At 42.2% G+C, this 22,164-nt stretch overlaps 2 protein-coding genes and 1 long non-coding RNA gene across 15 annotated transcripts in view; 1 reads left to right on the top strand and 2 right to left on the bottom strand.

The window, feature by feature from the left end:
- The window catches only part of LOC135260617 (carcinoembryonic antigen-related cell adhesion molecule 3-like), a 139,243-nt gene that overhangs the window by 73,195 nt on the left and 43,884 nt on the right, over positions 1-22,164 (bottom strand). For 11 of the 13 annotated variants that reach the window (XM_064345991.1, XM_064345987.1, XM_064345989.1 and 8 more), the window contains one exon: positions 20,519-20,827. The exons of 1 other annotated variant lie outside the window; for it this stretch is intronic. In XM_064345991.1, the coding sequence (XP_064202061.1) occupies positions 20,519-20,827 (309 nt within the window). The remainder of the gene's footprint in view (positions 1-20,518; positions 20,828-22,164) is intronic. One more of the 13 variants, XM_064345996.1, reaches the window with a different exon arrangement.
- The window catches only part of LOC135260616 (uncharacterized), a 127,828-nt gene that overhangs the window by 94,846 nt on the left and 10,818 nt on the right, over positions 1-22,164 (top strand). Inside the window, exons 4-10 of the mRNA XM_064345985.1 lie at positions 145-489; positions 774-1,037; positions 10,086-10,391; positions 10,700-10,990; positions 11,520-11,825; positions 12,113-12,367; positions 13,774-13,899. Of these exons, the coding sequence (XP_064202055.1) occupies positions 145-489; positions 774-1,037; positions 10,086-10,391; positions 10,700-10,990; positions 11,520-11,825; positions 12,113-12,367; positions 13,774-13,899 (1,893 nt within the window). The remainder of the gene's footprint in view (positions 1-144; positions 490-773; positions 1,038-10,085; positions 10,392-10,699; positions 10,991-11,519; positions 11,826-12,112; positions 12,368-13,773; positions 13,900-22,164) is intronic.
- Positions 15,353-16,268, bottom strand: LOC135260624 (uncharacterized). Its single transcript, XR_010331684.1, has 2 exons — positions 15,938-16,268; positions 15,353-15,691 (listed from the first exon to the last, which is right to left on the bottom strand). It is a non-coding gene; the product is annotated as an uncharacterized LOC135260624 (long non-coding RNA).

Raw genomic sequence — 22,164 nt, 5'->3', positions numbered from 1 at the left:
TTTTCTGTGGGCCAGTGAGAATTCAGCCTTTGGAACACCACTAGCCACAGTGCCTGGTGAGCCAAATGGTCATTATCAAGCCCTGAACCGTTCGGTCTTATTAGTAATTGTGTACTACTAACAGTTGTGCTGTTGTATTCCCAGTGCTGCAGGTGTCCAGTGTGCACGGGACTTCACTAGTGCTGAATGGAGCCGTGGGGGAGTCCATTGTGCTGCCCACGGATGAGGAAGGACCAATCAGAGGACCAGGCGTCATGGAGTGGAGAAAGAACAATGTTAATGTCATCAGATTAGTGAGCAAGCAGGGCAGCTCATCTTTTGAAACCGATGGGACAAATGCAGCTTTTAAAGGGAGGCTGATTGTGAGTTATGAAACCGGGGCCCTTAGCATTAGTTCTCTGAGAAAAGAGGATTCTGGGGAATATCTCTTTGAGGGTATCGGATCATCCGCGTCCCTTGGGCCAAAAAAGATACAACTACACATTTATGGTGAGCACCTCAGTGTTTGTGTCTGTAGATCTCTTGAGCTGTAAGTAATGACACAGTGTGTTTCAGAGTTTGTGTCTGTAGATCTCTTGAGCTGTAATTAGTGAAGCAGTATGTTTTAGAGTTTGTGTCTGTAGATCTCTGAGCTGTAAGTAATGACACAGTGTGCTTCAGTGTTTGTGTCTGTAGATTATTGAGCTGTAATTAACGAAGCAGTGTGTTTCAGAATTTGTGTCTGTAGACCTCTGAGCTGTAAGTAATGCTGTTGGTGGTCTCTCTCTCTGCAGAGAGGATTGTTTCAATGCAGGTAACCTCCCAGGTGAATAACAGCACAGATGACAGCAGCTGTAACGTGACCCTGAGTTGCAGTGTGATTGGAGGCAGCCAGGTGGTGCTGTCCTGGAGCAGAAATGGAGAGAACATTGCCAGAGCGGAGAACAGAACTACCCTGACTGTATCCCCCACCCGTGCAGAAGAGTACTACACCTGTATGGCCATTAACCCCGTCAGCTCACTAAGCAACACAGTGACAGCCGGGCCCTGCCAAACAGGTCAGTCTCTGATTAGCTCAGAGCGCTATTAGCATATAATCAGCAGAAAACACATAAACCGACTCTTATTTACACTCTAGCTAGACCATGATGATGCTCCTGCTGCTGCTACATTGGCTTTTTTGTTGTTATATGGACATGATTCACATTACAACTGAAATGACTGCAACTAAAATACAACAACTGCTAATAGCACTTAAATGGAAATATGTACAGTCAGATCAAGTGTGTGAGTGTGTGTGTATGCGCATGTGTGTGCGCCTGTGCAGTTGTGTAACGATCGCTGTCTCTGTAGGGTCCTGTGTGATGTTCTTTATTTCCTGTAGGTCCAGTTCCTCCTGGCCTCTCACTGTGTGCGCTAAAGTCAGTGCTGTTCTCCCTGGGTCTGGTTGCCATGGTTTCGGCTGTCATCGCAGTTAATGCCAGAGAGAGGTGCTGCAGGTCAGTCATGGTCATTCCTATGTTTACATCTCTCATCAGCAGTGAGCTTGAATCTGACACACTCAGTGACCTCTTTAAAAAGCATCCAAACAGACTCACACACTCTACCCCATACTCACACACTCACACACTCTACCCCTCACTCACACACTCCATCACACACTCACACCCTCCACCACACACTTATACACTGTACCCCATACTCACACACTCCATCACACACTCACACACTCTACCACATACTCTAATGCACGCTGTATTGCTTCATGTGAATTCTGGATGCAGTTCTGGAGTTTAAGTTATTTATTTCTGTTGTTGTTTTTCAGAGATCAATGGGGACTCAGAAAGGAGGATGAATCTGTCAGAGTGATGGAGAGAATTCCTACCTGAAATAGCTGTCTGTGTGTGTGTGTGTGTGTACATGTGTGCATGTGTGCGTGTGTGTGTGTGTGTGTGTGTGTGTGTGTACGTGTGTGCATGTGTGCATGTGTGTGAGTGTGAGTGTGTGTGTGTGCATGCGCGTGTAAGTGCCTGTGTGAGTTTGAGCGTGACTCATGATTATGTAAAACAAGTAATCTTATCAATGCAGTGCAGTACATATGTAAAATATGTTTCATATCCGTTATCCAGATGACTATGTATGACATTACATCCTCCTTTACAAAGGAACCCTAATTACGATGATCCCAGTACTGCAAAGCATTTCAACCAGATGAGTTTTATGCACACACACACACGCGCGCACACACACTACACCACGGTCCCAACCCATTGTTGGGAGGGATAACACAAGCACGCAAGGTTGTGCAAGTGTAGCTGCGGATAATTGCAATAATTGTTAGCTCCTGTGTGATCATAAATGTGTTTTTCTGTTTTTGTTTTGTGCTTTAATACTTTTTTGTTTGTTGTCTTTTTATGTGTTTGGGGACTATGTATTTTTCAAGAACCCGCGCCAAAGATGATTTAAGGACATGTGATGGATAATAAAGTTTTCTGAATTTTAAAGTTACAATCTCAAAGATTTCTGTTTCGTTCTCTTTGGCGGTACCAATGGTTAAAAACAGTAATTGCAGGTGTGTTTTTGGACCTCACTTCCCAGAGATCCAACCGGATCCAACCAGTGTCGCCCGTGTGACGTCAGTCAGTTGGCACCTGGGCCACGCTAACTATAACACTTACTATTTACTGAATAAAAAATGGTTGTTATCAAAGTAACGTTATGTACACACTCATTCATTGTCTAACATTAGGCTAACTTAAGCTGCCTTTACACTGCCGAGCTGGGTTAAAATGCTGTTGCAGACCTGGGGTAGAATTAGTGATGTTCAATTTCCACAGACGTCTTTATCCACCTTTTGCCTGGTATGAACATCTTTACACTGCAGAGAAGAATTTGCGGGATTCGCTGCGGCTCGTACAATTATGTATCTCGTGCACACTAAACAGTCTTTCTCGTGAATGATTGTTGTGTGATATTTTTGAAACAACTGCCTTGCAAAATGTTACCGCTGGTGTTTCTGGTTTTGCTAGCAAACTGTTCAAGAATAAAGCGGAGCTGGGTGTTAAATTAGCAATCAGAACAAGAATAATAAAACAAGAACAAACGAGATTTCATCAAAAAAGGGCAAGGCTGAAGGCCCAAATGAGGAAGCGTAATAAAATAATAACGCTAATCCATACTACTGTATTCTTTTATTTAGTTTTCTCCGGTTTGACATCTTTACACTGAAATCAGACCTGGCTCTGCTCCACCTACCCCTGGTTAATGTTCTGTGTAAAGAGGGCTTTATTCCGATCATTATAATATATTGATGAACTTGATGGCAATGTAAATAACGATAACGTTAAGGCCAATTCAGATCAATGATTCGCAACGAGACAAAACGGTTTTAGAATGTTGCAGAGAAAATTGCAGCGGTGTGAACTGGTTAGTTGCAGAGCGTCTGAAGCCGTCAAAAGACCCACCTTGTCAAATCGCCAAGTGCAGTTAGAACGTTTACAATCAGACGTCTTGGAATTTTGCAAGTTGCATCCAGTCTCGTAGCGAATCATTGATCTGAACTGACCTTTAGTTAGCTACATTGCAACGTTGCAACAAGGTAGCATTGCATTCGAGATACGTTTTGCGAGGTCGGTACCAGTCGGTAGCATTAGCTAGCGTTTTTCTAATTGTTAGCTGACATTAAATTGTGTTAATTACATTAGCTAGCTAGCTAACGCAACGTTACCTGATATGAGAGATGGATACTGTGCGCAACGTTGTCTAAACTAATGTTGCCTTTCTTAACATGGTTCGGTAGCTAGCGTTAGCTGTGCAAATAGCTAGGCTATGTAATTTAGGAACGTTACATTGTCATCAAATGTAATACGAAATCTACATCAACAAATAATATGACCTCTCATGTTACACAAAAACTTTTTAAGGTTCCATAACCCCCCCTTTTCTCTGTTATTGTAACGCTAGCAGACACCGGAAAAAACAGTACACCACTCACACGTAAGTGAGTTGAAGAGCGAGCCTGTTGCGTTAGCTCCGTCTACCCTCTCTGGCGGACCAACCACTGATGGGTGATGGAAAACGCGTCACTAACTATGCGCCGCTTGTGATTTTTTCCCAGAAATGTCGCCACAGACACCCAGTTCTTTAATCATAAATAATAATAATAATAATAATAATAATAATAATAATAATAATAATAATATAAATTAATATAATAATAGGCTCAATCACCATTGTGTTACCTAATTCGGCGACAGATAGTGACTTAACACATTTATTTTAATGAAAATCTTCGAGATTATTACTTTAAAATAAATTAATCACTCTTTTTTTAATTTGCTGAAATGAATCCCAAATTAAAGAGCTTTCAATTAAAGAAAAAACAGAATAGTCAGAATAAACATAGTATTTTATAGGTAAGGAAAACATAAAACAAATATTATTCAAATTCAAATTACATTAATTTAGATTTAATATTCTAATTCACTGAATATGTTTAAGGGCATTTACAGTTCTCTCAAACCATACATTTTGTGATTAACCCCTGTATTCAGTTGAACACAGTTACCCATTTCAAGAGCATATGAAATTAAGTCGAAGCAGACTCAAGTTGTTTTGTGTTCACTCAACGAAGCCATTGTGCTCTATCTTACACCCGGCGCCAAGCGCAACGCAAGTGTCTTTGCTAGTTTCAGACCGACGCAGTTGTCCTGTAGTAGAGCCGGGATGATGGTATTAAAGGCGGAGCTGAAATCCACAAACAGGATCCTGGCGTAGGTTCCTGCAGTGTCCAGGTGCTGGAGGATGAAGTGGAGGGCCATGTTTACAGCATCGTCCACAGACCTGTTGACTCTGTATGCGAACTGCAGGGGGTCCAGGAGTGGGTCCGTGATGGTTTTAAGGTGGGACAGTACAAAGTGCTCAAAAGACTTCATTACCACAGAGGTCAGGGCGACAGGTCTGTAGTCATTGAGTCCTGTGGTCCTTGTTTTTTTGGGGATGGGGATAATGGTAGAGGTCTTGAAGCAGGCTGGTACGTGGCATGTCTCCAGTGAGGTGTTAAAAATGTCTGTGAACACCGGAGACAGCTGATCGGCACAGTGCTTCAGGGTGGAGGGAGAGACAGAGTCTGGTCCAGCTGCTTTGCGGGGGTTCTGTCTCTTGAATAGTCTATTAACGTCCCTCTCCAGGAGGGAGAGAGTCGTCATTGTGATAGGGGAGGGGGGGGGGGGCGGGGGCCTCTGAGGTGGGTAACTGTGGAGAGGCCCGGGCCCCTGCTGAGATGGGGGAGGAGGAGTTGGTGGTCTGGAGCTGGTGAATGGGGTCACGGGGGATGGTGTCAGGACTGTCCCATTGTCCTTCAAATCGGCAGTAGAACTCCTTCAGGTCGTTGGCCAGGCGCAAGTCATTAGTGGAGTGGGGGGCTTTCGGTTTGTAGTGGGTGATCTGTCTGAGGCCCTTCCAGACAGAGTTGTTTTCTGAGAACTGCTGTTGGAGTTCATCTCTCACCGCCTTGCTTAACCTGTATTTAGACTCTTTAAACCGGTCCTTGTCCCCACTCCTAAATGTTTCCTCCTTTGCCAGCCTTAGCTGTCTGAGTTTAGCTGTAAACCAGGGTTTGTCATTGTTGTAACTAACCCTGGTGCGTGATGGTACACAGCTGTCCTCACAGAAGCTGATGTATGATGTCACAGCCTCTGTGTACTCATCCAGACTGTTGGTAGAAGTCCTGAAAACATCCCAGTCAGTACAGTCCAAGCACGTGCGAAGATCCTCCATAGCTTCACTGGTCCACTTCTTAGATGTCCTCACAACAGGTTTGCAGAGTTTTAATTTCTGCCTGTATGCAGGAATCAGGTGGACTATGACGTGGTCAGAGTGTCCCAATGCAGCGCGGGGAACGGCGTGATAGGCACGGTTGATTGTAGTGTAACAGTGATCTTAAGTGTTCTCCTCTCTGGTCGGGCATTTAATCAGCTGGAGGTATTTAGGCAGTTCGTGGCTGAGATTCCCTTTGTTAAAGTCGCCGAGGACAATAACGAAAGAGTCCAGGTTTGTCTGCTCCACACACAGTATCTGGTCGGCGAGCATATGCTGTGCCTCCTGCACGAGGGCTTGCGGTGGAATGTAAACACTGACCAAAATGAATGAAGCGAACTCGCGGGGGGAGTAGAAGGGTTTACAGTTAATGAAAAAAGTTCATAGGACATATTCAGCCTGGCTGTCCAGCGTGTCTGACTTACCCCACCCACACGAAAACACCTCCACTTCCTGTTTCCCCCACAAGCAGAAGAGTGAAAAGTGACTCAATGCGGATGTGGACTCTTATTTTTTACAAATAAATATACTAATTTATGGACTGTTGTTTCATCGTATCATGTTTTATCATTGTACAGAAACAGTTATTTTTGTGTTGAGTACACATTTTTCATTCATACATGAATTGTTCATACATTTAAAAAAAGCAGTGTGTCTCTAGTCTTGGTTTTAACCTTTGTTCTAATCTGTGGAGATTGCATTTGGAGTCCATACCAGAGAACTTACCACGGCTGAAAAAAAAACAATTAATCTATAAGCAGAGAAAACAGACAAATTTATCAGGAAGGACAGCACAGAAATCACGGGTGGAGTCAGAAATATACACCTTACAGGTCGGCCAACTGCGGATGATGACAGACAAACCCTAAGAGCTGTAAAGAACAATCCTAAAACAATGGTCAGTGACATCACCAGCAGTCTCCAGAGGGCAAGGGGTGACAATATCGAAAGCCACTGTACGCAGAAGACGCAAAACCTCACAGCAGCAGCAAGAATCCGAAGGCCAGATTAGAATTCAAAGAGCCAGTAGTTTTCTGGACCAAAGTTTTATGGACAGATGAGACCAAAATAAACCTTAACCAAAATGATGGAGAGTCATTTGAAGTGTGGAGAATGGAAGGAACAGCTCATGATCCAAAGCAGACCTGGGTCAAATACGTACGTTTGACTTGGAATCAAGTACTTTTCTATGCTTTACTGATCTTGTCTGGTGTATTGGAACCAATGAAATACACTCAAAAAGTGCAAACCCCGCCTTCTGGTCATATTGGCCGGCTCAATTACACCAGGCACGATCAATAGAGCACAGAAAACTATTTGAATCCAAAACAAATACATAAGCCGCGTTTCCACCGAAATTACCCGGAACTTTCAGTCCCAGGAACTACTTTACCAGGAACTAAAAGGTTCCTTCAGCCAATGGTTGTCTGCGTTTCCACCGGGGTCTAAAGTACCGCGAAGATTAGGCAAATTAGCCCACTGAAAAAGCAACGTTGTCGTCGGTCCGTCTGTCATATGATTTCTTCCGAAGCGACAGAATGCATTCACATTTATATGTATAACTGGCAACAACAGCAGAAAACATGCACACGTTGTAAACAATTTGCTGTTTGATTACTTTCTCGTCGTCAATTCCATATAGGCTAATGGCAAAATGACAAGAATAGAACGAAAACTCGGACTTGCGTGAAAATGTAAATTAGTAGTGGTACAGCCACCGTTTGCTTTCCTTCGAAGTTACTGCTAGCCGAGCAGCGAAGTGTGCCCTCCAGATGCGAACCATGCACCATAAATTAGTCCATAGTCTTCCTGGTCTTTTCATGGAATTGAAAAATGTCAGTAAAATTACGGCAGTCTGAAAAAGCTAAAGGGAAGATTACTAGAATTAACCTGTTAGTTTACCCGGATAAAAAGTGCGGATGGTGATTTCCAGTTTGCTTGTACTGTATCATCAATGTTAATTATGCAGAACTACCGCATACCTCACATAACTGTATCAAACGTTTTGAGTCAATTACAACGGGCTAACAAAGAAAATCCGGAAGAAAATATTCAGCAACCGAATTAATCCGTTTGAATGTTTTGGTAGCCTACGTAATATGCTGTCCCAGCACGAATGCTTAGCATTTTATAAAACGAATACTAAAGCAAGAAAAGAACAGAAGAGCACACGTTATAATTCCAAGACGTTGACAGGCTATAACCAAAACTAGGCTACTGCGCCGCATAACGTACAAGTTTGATTTGAAGTTATTATGAAAATAAATTGGTTTGCCGCTGCATATTTTCAAACATGGCGGGTAATGGCGGAAAATAAATACAACACAAATGCTGCGAGTACTCGACCAATCAGAAATGTTCAGCGCTGCAAGCTCCACCCAAAAGGTTCCTGTACTTTCGGAAAGTACTACCCCCCGAGCAGGAACGTTTTGGGGGGTAAAACAAAGCCCCCAGAACTAAATTTAGACCCTAGTTCCTGCGGTGGAAACGCACCGAGTTCCTCAAAAGGTTCCTAGTTCCGGGGTATAGTTCCTGCGGTGGAAACGCGGCTATATTTGACCCAGGCCTGATCCAAAGCATACCACCTCATCTGTGAGGGATGGAGGTGGTGTCATGGGCTTGGGCACCTATGGCTGCTTCTGGAACAGGCTCACTCATCTTTATTGATGATGTAATGGAGGATGGCAGCAGTAGGATGAGCTCAGAAGTATACAGACAAGTTTTGCCTAGCTACAGTATGCACAAAGAAATTCCTCCAACCTCATTGGCCGGCGCTTTATCCTGCAGTGAGACAATGATACCGAAACACATCGCCTCTCGCCACGCTTCCTCATTACGCTAAAGAAAAAACGTCAACCATGAAAGGAAAGATCGCGCACTTTCTGGTGATCCTTAACTCCGTTTTACTCCATTTTGGTGAGTTGTAGTTTAAAAAAAAATTTTTTTTGTAAAATATGTCCGAAAAATAATTCTTGCTTTTATGACTTGAGAACGTTCGGCAAAATTTGAAGTCGGGGTGACGGAACAGTCAACTAGTGCAGAAGCTCAGTCGTTTTTACCAGGATATGGAAGGGTTGCTTCGCTGCTTAACACTAGAAGAGAGAAGATAGAAAAATCTGTCACATGCGAACTCAGGTTGACAATGGTGTGTCAGGGCCAGGAGGTCATGTGTTTGGATTGCCTGTACTTTAGAGGTAACAGAACCCTAAAATTCATTTTGTCCCTCCGGAACAGAGGCCTTGCTTTCTTCAGCGAGTCACGTTCCTAATCGCGTGGGGGGACTCGGAGGGTCATGTGTTCTGCTACCAGAAACGAGAGAGAAATAAGGAAACTTGAATCAGGGTTCGCAAGAGCAAATATGAAATAAACGAACTTCTGTTTTTCATCGAGTTTATGAACTTTCCGCTGTACGTCTGTTGATGGACTGTGTGGAATTACTGAAGGGGTGATTTATAAAGGATTTTTAAAAGAGAATGATAACAGTTCCTCCTTTATCAATTTTACCAGCCTAATCCATATATACTGTATATATATATATATAATGTCTTATTACAATTATCATATTCAGAAATACAGTAATCTGAGTTATGAGATATAGAAATTAAAATCCAAATTCTATCTACCTATTTATTATTATTATTATTATTATTATTATTATTATTATTATTATTATTGTTCTTGTTGTTGCTGTTGTTCCTGTTGTTGTTATTCAGTGAAGTTTAATTAGGCATGTTCTTTATATGTCTTTTACCGCTGCTCAGACTGTAGTTCTTTTCTGATGATTAAAAGTCATTTTCATACAGTGAAAGGTCCAGTGCTGACTCAGCTCTTACAGAGTAAATATGAGTCCATAAGTACACTCAGTGTTGATTTTACACTGAACATTTCACTGTGTATGCTTGTGTAATACCAGATCAGTAAATAGCTCTGGTTGCCTGCGTGTGAAATTCCCACTCCAATGAGAATTGCTTCTTGGTCTCATTTACATACAAAATCAAATTTTGTACATTTACTAGCTTATGACAAAACTGTTTAATTTTAATACAGAAAACGTTCTTTCAACTGAGCTCAAAACCTAGCATGGGAATTGGCACAAGACTGTAGGTTTGTGTATTTTTCCTCAATCTGGCAACCTGATTCTCCACCTTAAGGACACACACGTTTACGCTTATTATCGTTGGATGAATTTAGAGTAATACATATATACTAAATGGTTCCAATCGTATCCGTATGTTCTGTTTGTCTATAAAGTTAATACCGGGACGTGTGAATATATGTGTGTTTTGCAGGTACAGGTGAAGCACTGTTTACCGTAAACGGTATCGTTAATGGGTCTGTCACTTTGCCCTCCGGATCTCCGTACAACAGTCCCTCTGAGGTCCAGTGGAGGATTGACAATAGTATAATCGTCTTTTATTTGGAGCCGGACACTGTGACGACGGACGCTAAGAGATTTGGGGACCGTTTACACCTGAACACGAATGATGGTTCTCTTCAAATCAACCGGGCACAGATGGCCGATGCGGACACGTACACCGTGGAAGTCTCTCAAGGCAAAAGCAAACACAACGCTGTAGTCCAGCTGATGATCTATGGTGAGCAAAAGCTTCAGATCTGCTGGGTCAACTCAGTCGAGACTCAAGCTGAACTCCCCCTCAAAATCTCTCTCTCTCTCTCTCTCATTCTCTCTCTCTCTCTTAGCACACACAAACACCATAATTTGATTTTGACTTGCAGTTACTGTGTGAACAGCCTAGACAGTGTCTCTCTCTCTCCCTCTCTCTCTCTCTCTCTCTCTCAGCACACAAAAACACACACACACACACACATACAACAAAACAGCAAACCCTTTACATTCTGACTTACTTTGAGATTAACCTTTAATATTTCTTCACCTGAACAGAATGGGCAGATATGCCTATACTGGAGGTTCTGACCAACATGTCAGGGCCTCAGTTCTGCAATGTGTCTGTGAGGTGCGCTACCATCCACGGCCTCTGGGTGGCGTCGCTCTGTCAGCTTACACAGGGAAAACTTGTGTGCCGGGAGACAGCCAGGAATGACTCCGCCCACTCAGCGCGGTTACTGATCACGGCAACCAGAGATGCCATCAACTGTAGCAGCAGCAACCCTGCCAGCACAAGCTCCGCCCCCCTGCTTCCTGTTACACAGGTCTGCCCCACCACTGTGCCGGGTAAGGAATGAATATGCCTCGACCAATCAGAATAAGAGACTACTGAAGCACTGAATTCCCATAGGGATCCATTCAAATGCAGGGAGTTTTTGTATCGCTTGTAGGACAACCTGAAAATAAGATATCCAGACTCTGAGACTCCAGATAGGTCACAGACATCAGGAAGTCATGGCATGCAAATGATATGCAACCAAATACAAAACATGACTCTTTTATTTTACATTATGTTAATTTGTCTACTGTATAAGTGCATTTCCCTAATTCTAGCTTTTCCCCAAACAGTTCACTGCAGCAAATGTAAACGAGCAAATGGTGGCACAGGAGGTCTCAGGAGTGCATTTGTTTACTTCTTGCTAATATTCTGCCTAATGATTTGTTGTTAAGACCATTAAAAGCTTAATATTTTGCCATTTTGGGCTTGGCCCATTTTTTTTTGCCCAGGAGTGTATTTAATGGTATTATAATGTGTGGTATATATTTGCAGACAATAGTTTGTCTTTAAATGAAATTCCTCTATGTTCCTCTCCAGTTTCCAGAGCTGAGGAGTCTTTGTTTGTGCGTAAGGGAGGCTCTGTTCGTCTGGATGTGCAGGGATATGAAAAACTGAAATTTCGGACCATTTCATGGACTTTTAATTCTGGAAGACTAGTGAATTTCATTCACAAGATTAGATATCTGGCAACATATGTTAATCATACCAGGGTAGAATTTGATCAAAAGAACTTCTCTCTGCTGCTGACGAACGTGCAGGAAAGCGACAGTGGGATCTACACAGCAAAGATAATTTATAAACAAAAGACCAGCAGGGTTGCTACCTACAGGCTCACAGTTCAAGGTAGGAATAATACACAGTTTTACAGTCTCTGTGTCAAAAATTAGCAGAACCAATATGGGTGGAGAACAGATCAACTCTAATGCATTTAAATAATAAAGTAATTCTGTACATAAATGTGATTTCTGAGATTACCATGAGAGTGTCTTATGATTTATTATAAGATTACATAATAATATGTGAACATATGTGATTATGATATTATGTGATAAAATGTATGAGATTATTATGAATTTATAGGGTGTAATGTGTCACATCTTTGGCCCAGCGGATTGGTTGTTGTTTTGCAGAGGCCCCGCCCACACCCCAGGTGGGAGTGGCTTTACTCTCCTCTGCTGGAGGGTTCTGTAACGTGTCAGTGAACTGCTCTGCTAAAGACACCTGGGCCAGCTACACCTGTGACCACGCCCACTGCACACAGGTAGCAAATACAACCTCGCTGACAGGAGTCAACATCATCGTCACGGCAACCAACGGGACGATCCACTGCAACAGCAGTAACCGGGTCGAAACAAAGACACGATCAGAATCCACAAAGACCATCTGTAAGTTTGTCTGTCTGTGCATAAAACCTGCAGGTCTGTCTGTGCTCTTCTCTTTCCTTGTGTTCACATGGAAAACATTAAAAATACTAAACTAACACAATTCATCTTCACAGGTTCAAACCACAGACTGTAGAAAAAATATGGACAATGTGACTGTGGCTTACGAAAAGTATTTTGAGCCGCCATGTTGTATAAATGGAGCCAGAGACTGCATAGTAGGGGAAAGGTGGGACCCTTATATGGTCATGAAGTCCTGTCCGGCTTGGGGTCATCCACTGAGCACATGAGACAACACCCCCCCCCCCCCCCCCACACACACACTAAGTGACACACACTGACTAGGCAGTGACACAAGCTGTCCCCGATTGGTCGACAAAATATTGAAATATTGTCCAAATGACACAGCTTAATGAATTGACACACAGGGAGACATTAGACCAAAAAAAATCACACCTATTGTGACTACGTGTTCTTGTAGAAAAAATGATTGACTGTATTTTGACCGTATTGCTACTATTGACTTACATTGAAACGGGGGGGGGGGGGGTGTTGTCTCATGTGCTCAGTGGATGACCTACTTTTCTTTGGTACACTCCATCACACCCTCATCCCACGAAAACAGAAAGATCCAGGTGGCTCGGAGCAGCCCAACTAAGATATAGTCCGGGATCCTAGAAGCTTCCACCGCTTAGCTTTGGTGCAGAACCTTGTTGCTTTGGTCCAGGACTGTGTTGCTTTGGTGCAGAACCTTGTTGCTTTGGTGCAGAACCGTGTTGCTTTCGTGCAGAAAGCATGTTGCTTTGGTGCAGAACCGTGTTGCTTTCGTGCAGAAAGCATGTTGCTTTGGTGCAGAACCTTGTTGCTTTAGTGCAGAACCTTGTTGCTTTCGTGCAGAAAGCATGTTGCTTTGGTCCAGAACCATGTTGATTTGGTCCAGAAGTTTAAGTGTATTTTCAGTTATCATACCAGGATGTAATTGGTCCTCAGTAGGGTCTATTCATTTCATGGCATGAGAGTATCATTTAGTCAATCTATCTCTAGATTTTCAATTTGCTAGAGATATTATGCCAAAACAGTTGAATAGAGTTGATTAGAGCTTTTGTGAAAAATAGTCATATATTCAGGAAACACATGTAAAATGTATCAGTGCAGAGGGAAGATGGAATTCATTACAAACTAGCGGTTAAATTTCAATCAACTACTCAGACTGGACATTTACAATGTTTGCTTGGTACCACAAACCGGACTTGTTCAAACAATTTGAAAACGGGAGATTTCTAATCCATCTGGCTACCCGACCCCGCAGTTTGGGAACCCCTGATGGAGTAGGGGAGGATGAGGGGGGTAGGAAGGCATCCATGTCCTGATCAGAGAAATCCAAAATGACAGTCTGTCTCTCACTACAGGTACACCGATCCCCGAGTCCAATTCTCCTGTGGGAGTCATTGTTGCTGTTGTCGCCATTATCATCATCATCATCATCGTCACCGTCATCGTCTTTGTCATTTATAACAGGAGGAGGAAATCTGGAGGTAAGGCGCAGCAGGTTTTAATATTGCACAAATAGAAGTGAATCACTGTCATTCACTGAGTGATTAATGATTCAGTGAGTATTTCCAAATTACATTTGCTATTCCTGCGGCCAGATCACCCTGTACCCCTCTCATGGCTAACTGCTAAAGCTAGGCAGCCATACCACCTTGTATCCCTCTCGTGGCTAACAGCTGAAACTAAGCAGCCATGTCACCCTGTACCATTCGCATGGCTAACTGCTAGTCTGCCATAACATGCCGTACAGTTACAGCAATTTAAATATGAAATTATGGTGCTGTGTAAATGTAAATTAAATTAAATTAATTAATGAATTAATAAAGTAAACAGCTGTACAGATTGTAATTTGTTGTAAAATGGCACATCAGTGTACACTGGTGTTCACTGCTGCTGTAGCTTGTGGGATAAAAATGCTCTCTGCTCCTACACTCTTAAGCCTGAGCAGTCTGTACCAGAGCTGGGTCAAATACAAACATGTATTTGTATTTGAAAATGTATGTAAATACATATTTGAAGTATTTTAAAATACATTTACACATGAAGTGATGTTGTTAATTCTAAAAATGGCTGCCCCTTACTGAGAACATTTCTTTCATTGAACCCTGATAGACACTGCTGTTGAACCCAGTGAAGTATTAACTAGATTTGAATTTCACAGGGTCCCAGATACAGGAAAGGTACAATACTGAATATGCTTCTGTTGAGGTACAATTATTCCTATCAATCTTATAAATCTGTTACAGTTTTTTACACATACATATATACACACACCAAGCCCTAAATGATGATAATGATAACTGTTCTGTCCCTGTCTCTGTTCGTCCGTAGGGCCCGGCTGTGGTGCTCAGAAATCCAAGCACGGAAGTAACCATGTATGAAAAAGTCACCACTGCAAAGCCAGAGCACCACCCATACGTGAACACAGTCTATGACGTGTTGGGACCAGCAGGAGACCCTCCAACACAACCTGAGTCCATATATGCCACCGTGAATAAGGGTGCACCTCAACCCTTAGAAGAGTAGACTATCTGGGCCGTCTGGGTAGTGTAGAGGTATAAGCACTCTACCTCTAACTACCGCCGCAGAGACCCGGGTTCATTCCCTGGCAGCGGTACTTCCGGCTTGGTCAGACGTTCCTACGAACACAATTGGCAGTGTTCGCGGGTGGGAAGCCGGTGAGGGCAATGAGTCATGATCGTTGCGCTACTCCTATGGTTAGTCGGGACGCTGTTCAGCAGGGAGGGGATCTGGGAGAGATAGCATGAAACTCCGCACGCGTTACGCACTCCCAGTGAAACTCCTCGCTGTCAGGTGAAAAGAAGCGTCTGGTGACTCCACATCTGTATCAGAGGCTGGCATGTGGTAGTCTACACCCTGCCCAGACCAACAGAGGATAGCGCATCGACCAGGACTGTGATACACATGGGGAATTGGTATAACGACTAAACTGGGGATAAAATGTCAAAAAAAAGAAGAGTAGACTTTCTGGAATGTTTTTTTTTTTTTAATTCTAAATTGGAGTTCTAGAACTTCATTGCTTTCAATTAAAGGCAGCTATTCTTACACCAGCATCCGAATGTTCAGTCACAAGCATTCCAATAACATATTTGTGATCTTGCACCTTAATGGGTTAATAAGATTCTATTAATTCATGCTGCTGATCTTCCAGTGCTGTGATTGGTCCAAGACATTTAGCACAAAGAATCCAATGACCCAAATGTCTCACATAATTGTTCTGTTGCAAACTGTTCACCGTGGAGTCTCTCAGAAATGCTTTCCTTCATGCACCTGCCACGCAGCCCCCTTCTATGGAGGGATATTGTTGACTCGTGAGTATTTATTTATTTTTTATTTTTTTGCATTTTATTGTGGAACATTTAAGCTGTGGAACATTTCGGCTGTGGAACGTTTCGACTGTGGAATGTTTCGACTGTGGAACATTTCAGCTGTGGAACGTTTTGACTGTGGAACATTTAAGCTGTGGAACATTTCAGCTGTGGAACGTTTTGACTGTGGAACATTTCGGCTGTGGAACGTTTCGGCTGTGGAACTCTTGAGCCGTTTCAGAGTGACAGCTGTCCTCACAGTGCCTTTTTTAGCGTGTGTGTTCTGCACCGCCAGCTCGGTTTTGAGTGACCTGCCAGATCCACACGGGTCTTGGTGAGGGGCACCAAAATCAGGGTCGCCCCATCCTGTAGGTGAGATACGAACTGCGTGTTGGGCCCTGCCTTCCTTGAAAAGAGCCCCTTATTGGCTTAAAGACCACGCGGAGAAAGAGAAACAGCACTTAGTCACAATCTTCCGCCCTGTTCTGCTACCACAATCTCCATCACATGATCTGTCATTACAATCACACATCCCCCCCTGCCATCTTTATTATAAAATTATGCTTAGAGTCATTTTTATTTAGGTCAGAAACATCCCAGGCTGGAATCCATCAAAAAAAAAGAAAAAAAAAGAAAAAAGAAAAGTGTGGGGTCAAACATTTCTTTTAGCCCCTGATTTTATCCCTGATTTTCCCAATCCGAACGCAACCAAACTGCTCGATCTCCCGCCGCAACTTCTCGTGCTGATGGCAGGAGGAGATGCAAGTCATGATGCAAGTCATGTGACTCCTCCAATTCATGCTGAGTCAGCGGCCTCTTACCAATCCCTTCTACAAGGTCCAGTTTTACTGACCTGCCTTTTACAACGAATGATCTGTATTTTCACTTCTGTTTCATCCATTTTTTATCTTCTTACATTGTTGTCTGTCTTTTTGATGTTTTAATAATTTTTACCTTTTTTAAAGTCTTTTTGTGTTTTTTTTACTGTTGTAAATCTGTTTGCACTGTATGCTTGAAAAGTGCCATGCAAATAAAAGTTATTTTTTATCATTATGATTATTATTATGCATCCATTCCTTAACTATACCCACTTATCCACAGTAATAATAATAATAATAATAATTTATTATTATTATTATTATTATTATTATTAGCTGTAATAGTAGCAGTAGTAATAGAATTAACCATTGTTAATGAAATTAATAGTATTAATGTTATTTAAAAATGAGTTGAGCACCTTGTATTTGGTGAAAAATAGTTTTAGCCATATAGCAACAACCTGTGTGATCTTCAGGAAGCAGTTTGTTAAATTCTGACCACTTAAATCAGGTACAAGCTCTAGAAGCCTGCCTGCATAACATTGGCTAAAACTTCTTAAAAATCTTTCAACAAATCAAAACAAAACAAACCAAATTACAGATTACAAGCAGGTACCTGAATTACTAACGCAGTGTGTGGAATACTCTGTACAATTTATGCGACTCACCAAAGTTTTTTTAAATATATTAATCTTCCATAATGGGGAATGGGTAGTGTTCGGAGGTTCAAAGGCACACTGACAAGGGTACAACCAAGTAGCCCCTAAATCCCGAAGGACTAAACAGAGGAAAGGGAAAAAAAGAAATAATAGTAGTGAAGCCGATCTCTGACAAACGCTAAACCGAGAACCCAAACACTGGTACTTAAATAATAAAAGTCCCGGAAGTCCCAACGGGAAACCCTTAGACTTAGGGTTTAACAGAGAATACAGCTGAGTGACAAACACTCAGCTAAAATAAATAATCTGAGTGCAACTCAGAAAAACCCAAAAGAAATACAACACCAGGACAACGTCCCAAATACCCCAGCTCGCGGAGCTGCAAAATAATAAAGAACCTTTTCTTTTTTTATAGAACACTAAACTGCACTTAACACCGACGCTGAATTTACCGGACAAGCAACCTAACACAGCTCACACAGAGCACTTGTCCCACCGTCCTATTACCTGGCTCTGGTCTTAGTGATAGCGACACAGACGCGAAGAACCCTGTCACGTTGAATAGGCGGCGAGGGTTGAATAGGCGGCGAACCGGTGAGCCCAATCAGCCCCAATCGGTGAGCCCCCTGGTGGCCACACCCAGCCACTGCACCCTGAAACCATGACATCTTCATTATGAACATTATTTACAACATGCCATTTGCCCCAAATGTGAATGGCAAAGGTTTGTAATTATTACGTTCATTTTTTTTCATCCTCAAACGTTGATTCTTTTTTAATATGTTTTATTAACTATATTAAAACGGTGAGGATTTTATGGTTGGAGAGCGGCAAAAAAGGTTATTTTTCAGACTACACAATCACTTGATAATTTTAAAAAAAAGCTTCCTCTTCTAGCATGGGTCTTCCGATAACATTCAGGACACACCTCTTCCTGTTTCATGTATTTTTCAGTCTTAAAGAACTGAAAGGCTTCATTGAGTGAATACAAAATATGCCCTTAAAATGGGTACCTGTGTTTAATTGAATATAGGGGTTGATCACAAAAACTAAGGTTTAGTGGAAGTGCATGTGCCCTAAAACTTATTCAGTATTTATTCCATATTTATTGCATGATATTGAACCTAAAATTTCGCAATTTCATTTGAATTATATTTTCTTTGTGTTTCTTTACCATTACAATACTATCTCATGTTTTCCTTTAATTGAATGCCCATTAAGAATTTATGACAGCAAAAGTATGATGACTTCCAAATAAGAAAACTTTATTGTTCATCAGATGATGGAAAATCATCTTTGGCTCAAGTGAATGAAAAGCTAATAATCCAAAAACACATTAAAATCCAAAAACACATAAATTAAGATATAAAAAACAAAAAGCTTGAAACAAAAAACATAAAAAATACAGTTCACGTGGCAGCTAAACATTATTGCAATTAATCACAGCAAAACTTGGACAAGCTAATTCATCTTCAGTTTTTTGATACAAACACACACACGCGCACGCACACACACACAACACACACACATGCACACATATGCACGCACACACATGCATGCACGCACACACGCATGCACACACACTTACATACACACGCACACGCACAAACACATACACACACACACAGTTATTTCAGATATTAATTATCTCCTCCCCTCTGACAAATTTATCCGTCTCTCTCAGTCCTCACTTATCTCTGAAAAAAACAACATAAATAAATAAATTAAACTTCAGAACTTCATCTAAAATTCACACAAACAATACAGCGTGCATTAGAGTGTGTGAGTGAGGGGTAAATTGTGTAAATGAGTGGAAGAGTGTGTGGTGGAGGGTGTGAGTGTGTGGTAGTGTGCGTGAGTGTGTGATACAGTGTGTGAGTGTGTGGTGGAGGGTGTGAGTGTAAGGTGGAGTGTGTGAGTGTGTGGTAGAGTGTGTGAGTATGGGGTAGAGTGTGTGAGTGTGTGGTGGAGGGTGTGAGTATGGGGTAGAGTGTGTGAGTGTGAGGTAGAGTGTGTGAGTGTGAGGTAGAGTGTGTGAGTGTGTGGTGGAGGGTGTGAGTATGTGTTAGTGTGTGTGAGTATGGGGTAGAGTGTGTGAGTGTGAGGTAGAGTGTGTGAGTATGGGGTAGAGTGTGTGAGTGAGGGGTAGAGTGTGTGAGTGTGTGGTGGAGTGTGTGAGTGTGAGGTAGAGTGTGTGAGTGTGAGGTAGAGTGAGTGAGTGTGTGGTAGAGTGTGTGAGTCTGTTTGTATGCTCATTAATGAGGTCACTGAGTGTGTCAGATTCAAGCTCACTGCTAATAAGAGGTGTAAACACAGGAATGACCATGACTGACCTGCAGCACCTCTCTCTGGCATTCACTGCAATGACAGCCGAAACCATGGCAACCAGACCCAGGGAGAACAGCACTGACTTTAGCGCACACAGTGAGAGGCCAGGAGATGGTGTTACTGGAGCACCTACAGGAAATAAAGAACATCACACAGGACCCTACAGAGACAGCTCCTGTTACACACAAACACACAAGTACACACATGCACACTCACACACAAACAGAAAAAGTTACAAGACATAAGCACCACAACATCTCATGGTGAACACTACTGCCTGCAGCCATAAATGTACATGAACAACTCACAGAATCACAGATGCCAGACAAACATATAAACATGTCAGACTGAAATATAGACACAGACAGACTTTCAGACCTTATCCACAGACAAACTGACAAACTTACAGATGTCCTTTGTGGATTCTGATCGCGTCTTTGTGTCGACCCGGTTACTGCTGCTGCAGTAGATGGCCTCGTTGGTTGCCGTGACAATGATGTAGACTTCTGTTGACAAGGTTGTATTTGCTACCTGTGTGCAGTGGGCGTGGTCACAGGTGTATCTGGCCCAGGTGTCTTTAGCAGAGCAGTTCACTGACACCATACAGAACCCTCCAGCAGAGGAGAGGAACACCACTCCCACCTCGGGTGTGGGCAGGGCCACTGCAAAACAACAACCAATCCAATGGGCCAAAGATGTGACACATTGCACCCTATAGTCTCATAATAATCTCATACATTAAATTGGCAATAATAATCCCATATATTCAAATTTAACCATATAATCGTATAATAATCTGAGAAATATCATCAAATGACAATCTCAAGATAATCTCAGAAATCACATTTATCTACAGAATGACAGCATTATTTAAATGCATTAGTATCGATGAATTCTCCACCCATATCTTTTCTGGACCCTCATGATTGTATTGTACACAGAGACTGTAAAACAGTGTGTTATTTCTACCTTGAACTGTGAGCCTGTAGGAAGCAACATGTCTTCGCTGTCCTTCTTCATCATATATGTCTGCTGTGTAGATCCCACTGTCTCTCTCCTGCACGTTCTTCAGCAGCAGAGTGAAGTTCTTATCAACAAATTCTGCCATGGTTTCATAAGCTTTAAATAATTCCAGATCTTTAGATCTGTATTCTAGTATGGCTGTGTTGATATTGAAATGCCAGTAAAGGGAGCGAAACCCGAGTCCGTCATATTCCTGCAGATCCCGATGAACAGAGCTTCCCTTACGCACAAACAGAGACTTCTCAGCTCTGGAAACTGGAAATAACAGAGAAATTTTCATTTTAAAACTTTAAAACAAAATATGTCCTGCAGATATACTGTATAGCACACATTATATCATCAAATACAAGCAGTTTTACATGGTATTATTGCACATTTATAAAAGGTTTTCTTTGATTAAATTCAGTACACTTACTGGGTACTTTTACACATCAACATCTTTCAACAGCATTCAAAGTTAAACGGCATTCAAGTCAAGAACAAACTCAGCAGTTCAAAATGAACTTGGCAAACTTTCCATCTATAAATGCAGGGCTGTCATGACATGACATCATGAACCAAGGGGTGGGGGGTGGGGGGTGGGGGGCTTGGGGGGATGGGGATTTGTCAGTGTGTTCACAGACCGGGGAATTGGCGCAAGAGCAATAGCATCAAAACAGCTATCCTTGCACTTTTGCAGCATCATACTCCAGTTAGAGCACTAAGGTCGGCCAACCAGATGCTCTTGGATGTTCCAAGATCCAGGCACAAAAATAGAGGCGACCGAGCCTTTGCACTAGCTGCCCCTAATCTCTGGAACAGAGGAAATATTGGGTAGCATTGCTTTGAGATACATCTTATGTCATTTCGGTGAGGCAAGATAGCCTATATTGTTTGTAGTATCGTAACTTGGCGTCATTTTGATATCAATACTTTTTAGTAACTTGGCATTTTTGTACGTTGAAAACGTGTTTTTTATGAGATATCAGTTCTTTTTGCAAAGCGTTTTATTATGAGAGTGAGAAATGAGACCCTGCAAGAAACGGTTGTGGATTATGGCTATCGTTGTGTGTATCTGTACAGTCTGATGAGCGTGTACCGTTCAGCAGTTTCGGTTTGCTATATATGTAAAACAGTGGCTGTGAGAAAGGATGCAGTAGCGTAAGCGTAAACGCATCAGAAACGCAGATGGAATATGGTATGTACTCACGGATTTGACGTCCATCCAACGAGCCTTGACTGACAAAGTAATCAACACGCCCGTAGAATTATAACTCCCTAGGTCGCAACTTCTGTCCTGCTCCGTTGTCTGTTATTTCGTGGAGATGCACTATTAGTGTTTGTAAGGTTTATCCTTCTGTCCGGCTCCATTGTCTGTTATTTCGTGGAGATGCACTTTTAGTGTTTGTAAGGTTATAAGGCATTTTGATAGGCTAATCTTCAGGTAGGAATCCTCTTCGCCGTTTTGCTAAACTAGAACCGGAAAACATGATAGTGGAGAATAGGAGCAGACGCATATGTCCCAGCAGGCTTTGCGTATGAGAGAATAACAACAGTGTGAGAGAAATTAAAATGAAATTACGTTACGTTAGTTAGGTAGAGTGAGTGAGTGT

The sequence above is a fragment of the Anguilla rostrata genome, chromosome 8 (genome assembly GCF_018555375.3).
Source record: "Anguilla rostrata isolate EN2019 chromosome 8, ASM1855537v3, whole genome shotgun sequence".
Taxonomy (NCBI): domain Eukaryota; kingdom Metazoa; phylum Chordata; class Actinopteri; order Anguilliformes; family Anguillidae; genus Anguilla; species Anguilla rostrata.
This window is presented reverse-complemented; position numbering and strand designations above follow the sequence as displayed.